The sequence below is a fragment of the Stegastes partitus genome, unplaced genomic scaffold, assembly GCF_000690725.1.
Source record: "Stegastes partitus isolate 25-593 unplaced genomic scaffold, Stegastes_partitus-1.0.2 Scaffold966, whole genome shotgun sequence".
NCBI classification, from domain to species: Eukaryota; Metazoa; Chordata; class Actinopteri; family Pomacentridae; genus Stegastes; species Stegastes partitus.
The window spans coordinates 49,552-54,893 of record NW_007578697.1 but is presented as its reverse complement, the minus strand read 5'-3'; the positions used below and the strand labels follow the sequence as shown (position 1 = coordinate 54,893).

The window sequence follows — 5,342 nt, the reverse complement described above, 5'->3', positions numbered from 1 at the left end:
GCTTGGTGTGTGTGTGTGTGTGTGTGTGTGTGTGTCAGTACTAGGCTACCAGTGTCTTTTACAAAATTATATATTCTTAATAGTTATATATATATATATATATATATAAAGATAGAGAGTAAAAACAGCAGCTACAAGTTCAGAATGTGAACTTTCTTTACTTTTCTGATGTTAGCTAGCTAGCGTCGTTAACATCAGCTTATTTATTCACTTTTTCATTTAGAGGATGCCTCCTTTTAAAAAACACTAATTAGCTTGATTGCCCTCACTGATATATATATATATATATATATATATATTTTTTTTTTTTTTTTTACTGTGAGATATCTTGCAAATGGTGCTATTATCTACAATCTGTAGGCTCGACAAAACCCCACAACAACACCTTCAGTTCCTTAATATGTTATGTCTGCTACTGTAATGTATTAAAGTACATCAACGTATCTGCTGTCATCTTATGTATTCAGTTTAAATGTGCTAAAATACGTCTCCTAGTAAAGCATAGTTTTACATGAGTTTTAATGTATTTTCCAGGGTTCTGAGCCCCACTAATAGCACTTCAATAATCTTGTTGTATTCAAGTGGCAACAGATGTTCAAATCTGAAAATAAAAAAACACTCATCACACTCTGCTAGAAACAGACAGACAGTCAGATTTATGACACATTTATTTTCTATGTAAAAGTGATGCAATTACAAAATTTAGTATAATTTTATTTTTTATCCAAATATATAAAAATACATTTGAACAGACAAAATAAATCTGTAACCGCTTGTGGAGTTTACTTGTAGCCATATGCACCACATCCACGGTAATGTGGCACTGGCGTTGGTTTCAGGGCTTCGATGATCTGGATCCGTTTAGGATCCCAGACACAATTTTCCTCCAAGCCGCTCTTCACCATTCCACAGTTGGGAGGCACCCAGGCGGTGTCGTATCCGTAGTCATGCCAGTTCTTCTGATGTGGGTGGCGCTGACGGTTGATGGCAATCACTTTTCCCACGTTGACCTTAACCTTTAGGACGACCCTGTTATGCTCAGGTTCTTCCAGGGGGTAGCGGCTTGCTTTCTGCAGGTCTCTGCTGAGGTAGACGCCGCGACCGAGCATCCCGTCTGCAGACTGTCGAAAACCTGAGGACCGAATGCTTGAAGCATTCGCGTTGGTGGTGCCATGGTACATGACATAGGTTTTGTTGTTTTCAGGACTTTCAGTTTCCAGTCGGATTACCCCTACTGGCAGAAAGTCATCTTCAGCCCACTGGTACTGCATCTCTCAGCTGAAGTTGGTGTCCCTGCAGGAAAGAGGTTTATTAGCATAAAGATGCAACATCACTGTAAACAGGAAGATGGACATGATAGGGATAAACCAGGAAATTCAGAATTCCTGGTGCTGTGTGGACAGACAACAGCACACCACCTCAAAGGTTTCCTCTTCTTGCAAAGAAATGACGAGGTGAGCGAACTTTTTAAAGTACGCTCGTATTGAGCTTTTCCTTATTTTCTATCATTTATGTCATGTTGCAGTGTCAGCTGTATAAAGCCAGTGCCATACCTTCTACGACACAAGGGTCTGCTGGGACGCAATTTTTTTTATCTCCCAAAGCTGCAAAAATGCAGGCCAGTCATTTTTCATAATGAGTTGCCGTAAAGCAATAAACACAAATGATATGTTGATTAGTTATCTATTTGTGATGCGTCACAAACAAGCCTAAACAGGTTTCCCTCAAATCGTAATAGACTGGCCTATAGCTTGTGGACTCTTGCTATTCTAAAGAATTTCCACCCAAAGTACCCACAACCTTTAATTAATTAATTTTTCAGGGACCTAAAAGGTTCCTTTAGAGCATTGTTGTGTGCTTTCCTCTGAAAACCTGTTAACTCCTAAAAGTAGTTGTATAAAAAGGCGTTTCCTGTCACGGTGACATGATACTACACTTTGTTGGCAGTTCATCTATTCCATTTTTTTTTCTGTAGCTCAGCATTGATGTGTAAGCATAATAAACAATAGCTAAACAATATATACAGCTTTTTAAAAATAATGGCTAAATTTAAATGCTGAGTACTCATCTGAAATCTTCAGCATTGCTACCTCCTGAGCAGGGACACAGCTTCAGATATCACCAAAAATTCAGGTGCTGCTTTAACTGCGTCCACATTTAATAATAGTCAGGTGAACTGGAAACTTTATCTTCTTCAACCGGAGCAGAACCAGAACCAGGATGTTTCTCTGAGTAAAAGGGAGAGGCTTCCTGGTATTACTGGGACAAAATACATGTCTTGTATCATCTCTGTTGCATCCTATTTAGTAGAGCTGCAGCTGAGAATTTTCGGAAAAGTTCTAATAACATCAATGTCATTGATTTATTGATAAAATGACGTTATAGTCGCTCTCTTCAGAATAATTTTTGCCAGAGTTTTTACGCTCACGCCCTGACCTGTTGATGGAAGCAGAAATGTATTTTATCTTTTCCTAAGGCTCTTTGATCCGTCGAGCCTCAGGTTGTTTAGTTGTGGAGCTGGCACTGACCGAAACTGAGTTTTTTTTAAGCAAAAAACTAAAAAGACAGCACAGGGATTAAGGGGTTAACTATGCATAGTTGTCAGAGACTGGTAATCATGTACTGTCAAATGGACTCTTTGACAGTCTTTCAACTTGTTGAAAGGCTGTTTCCCATTAAAGACAATAATGTATGGCACAGTTTAGCTAAAATAATCTATCTGATTCTGAAAAAACAGGTTTTTGTGCAGCTCATTGTTGGGCTCAAGAGAAAGTCAGAAACCTGAACATAAATCTGCCTTTATCAGAGAGGAAGCTCAAAGCTGAGTTACATATTTTCTAACATAATAATGTTTGCTGCTAAAACTTTATAGAGAAGAAAGCAAAGTGAGTGTTCTGTTCACGTACCTCTCAGAGTTCGTCCAAGACTGCAGGATGCGTCTCACTTTGCTTCATACAAAAAGCATCAGGCTTCAGGAGGAAATTCCATATATGGATATAAATGTTTCGGTTTCGTTTCATGTCCTGTACATGTGTCTGCCTTTCGTTTACAGTCAGACTGGATGTTTTCTATTGGGTGTGGTCGAAACAGCCGGCAGCTCAGGAACAGTTGATTTTAGGCAGTTGGGAGTTTATGGGACTTTCCAGGTTTCCTCCATTAGAGTTTCTTTGTGACAGTATGGGTATTTTTGTAGTCATTATTTGCATTTTTGCTTATTCTGTGTCTATTTATAGTCATTTAGCTGATGTCCTTAGTCATTTTGTTTCTTTTGGTAGTTTTTGTGTACTTTTCTGTACAGCTGTGGTGCAAACCGCACTGAGAGGTACCAATAAGTAACGTCAGCTCACAGCATGGAAACACAATGACTTTATTTATATGTAAATCAATGAGAAATGACAAATTTCACAGTTTAAAGAGACTTGAGCATCATTTGCTAACCCACAAGTAGTTACCATCAACGTTAGTTTGTTGTTGTTTTTGCTGCTATTAGCTTCTATAGTAAAGTAAAGTAAAGTAAAGAAGGCAGCTACATATTGAAAATCAGAAAATAAAAAAAGAAAATTCATCACACTCTGTAATCACCATAACCAGACAGACACTCAGATTTATGGCACATTGGATTTCCAGTTAATAGGAACACAATTAGAAAATGCAGTGTCATTTATTTTTTACACAAATATATGAAAATATGATTGAACACAAAATAAATCTGTCACTGCTCGTGGCGTTTACTTGAAGCCGTATGCACCACATTTTTTCTAATTTTTTTCTTCTTCTTTTTTAAAATTTTTTTTTTTACAGCACTGTTGTGCATGTATTGTGTTATTTGTATTGTATAACCACGACAGTCGTATGATGAGTTGAAAAACACAAACTCTTGAACTCTTGAAATCTTGAACTGCGATTCGTGAATCTATGACCACGTGGCACTTGGAGTGGCACCTGGACTGGCTTGGGTTTGACAACTTTGATGATCTGGATTCGTTCAGGATCCCAGACACAGTTCTCCTGTAAGCCACTATTCACCATTCCACAGTTGGGAGGCACCCAGGCGGTGTCGTATCCGTAGTCATGCCAATTCTTCTGAAGTGGGTGGCCCTGATAGTTGATGGCAATCACTTTTCCCACGTTGACCGTAACCTTTAGGACGACCCTGTCATGCTCGGGGTGGTTCAGGGGGTAGCGACTCGCTTTCTGCAGGTCTCTGCTGAGGTAGATCCCGCGACCAAGCATCCCGTCTGCAGACTGTCGAAAACCTGAGATCGTGATGCTTAAAGCATTCCTTCGGGTAGTGCCGTGGTACATGACATAGGTTTTGCCATTATCAGGCCTTTGAGTTTCCAGTCGAACCACCCCTACTGGCAGAGAATCATATTCAGCCCACTGGTACTGCATCCCTCGGCTTATGCTGGTGTCCCTGCAGGAAAGAGGTTTATTAGCATAAAGATGCAACATCACTGTGAAGAGGAAGATGAACATGACGGTAATAAACCAGGAAATTCAGACTTATTTATATACAGGGGACCTACAAGGGTACCCCCAAAAGCTCTTGACCTCACCCGCAAACAAGAGTGTGTCGCCTACTTTAAGACACAACTGTATACTATGAAGTCTTCTACACTATCCGTGTCCACAAACACTCTAATGTTTTTCATTATTTCTTTGCATGAAGAGGAAACTTCTAGCTGCCGCTGTTGCTCCATGACAGTGTGTCTGTCCTGGCAGCATGAGGTAGCACATAATCGCTTGTATTCTGATAAAGTTTTTATAAGCAGTTATGTCGCTCGTCGCTGGGCTCAAGACAAAGTCAAGTGTTTAGTCCTACAAACAACAACATGAATCTGCCTTTATCAGACAGGATGCTCACAGCTGAGTAAAATATCTCACATTCACATACACCAGTCATAATATTCACTGCTACAACTGACTTTTTAAAGAAAGCACAGTGTGTGTTCTCTCCACGTACCTGTCAGACTTCGTCCAGGAACTGCAGGCTGCGTCTCACTCTGCTTCAGATTAAAATCTTCAGGCTTCAGGAGGAAGCTCCATACATGGGCATCACTGTTTCGGTTTAGTTTTTTTTTGTTTACAGTCAGACTAGATTTTATTTATATGGTCAGCAGCTCAGAGATCAGAGAATATGGAAGCCTTGTGCTTTTGGTACTTTCCAGATTTTACCCATTAGAGCACAGACTTATGTTTTTATTGTTAGCTGCCAGTAAGGAGGAAAAACAATGATTGTTTTGCCCACATGACAAGATGTCTCTGGGAGCACCTGTTTTTATTGTTTTACAGCTCCATAGCTCAGCCTGGCATACCCATAAATACCTACTGTGACTCTG

At 39.8% G+C, this 5,342-nt stretch overlaps 1 protein-coding gene across 1 annotated transcript; it reads right to left on the bottom strand.

Annotated features, from left to right (window-relative positions):
• Window positions 1-650: 650 nt before the first annotated feature.
• LOC103366691 (uncharacterized) lies at window positions 651-4,999 on the bottom strand. Its single transcript, XM_008294480.1, has 3 exons — window positions 4,967-4,999; window positions 3,949-4,417; window positions 651-1,265 (listed from the first exon to the last, which is right to left on the bottom strand). The coding sequence occupies exons 2-3, from the start codon at window positions 4,393-4,395 to the stop codon at window positions 783-785; spliced, it is 930 nt and encodes a 309-aa protein (XP_008292702.1). The 5' UTR covers window positions 4,396-4,417; window positions 4,967-4,999; the 3' UTR covers window positions 651-782.
• Window positions 5,000-5,342: the final 343 nt, after the last annotated feature.

What these genes read in the sequence shown, in the direction of transcription:
- LOC103366691 (XM_008294480.1), bottom strand. Translation starts at nt 4,395, where the DNA reads ATGCAGTACCAGTGGGCTGAATATGATTCTCTGCCAGTAGGGGTGGTT. An exon ending in AAGTTGTCAAACCCAAGCCA is followed by an intron (nt 1,266 to 3,948) that starts GTCCAGGTGCCA and finishes TGAGAGATGCAG; the next exon opens with TACCAGTGGGCTGAAGATGA.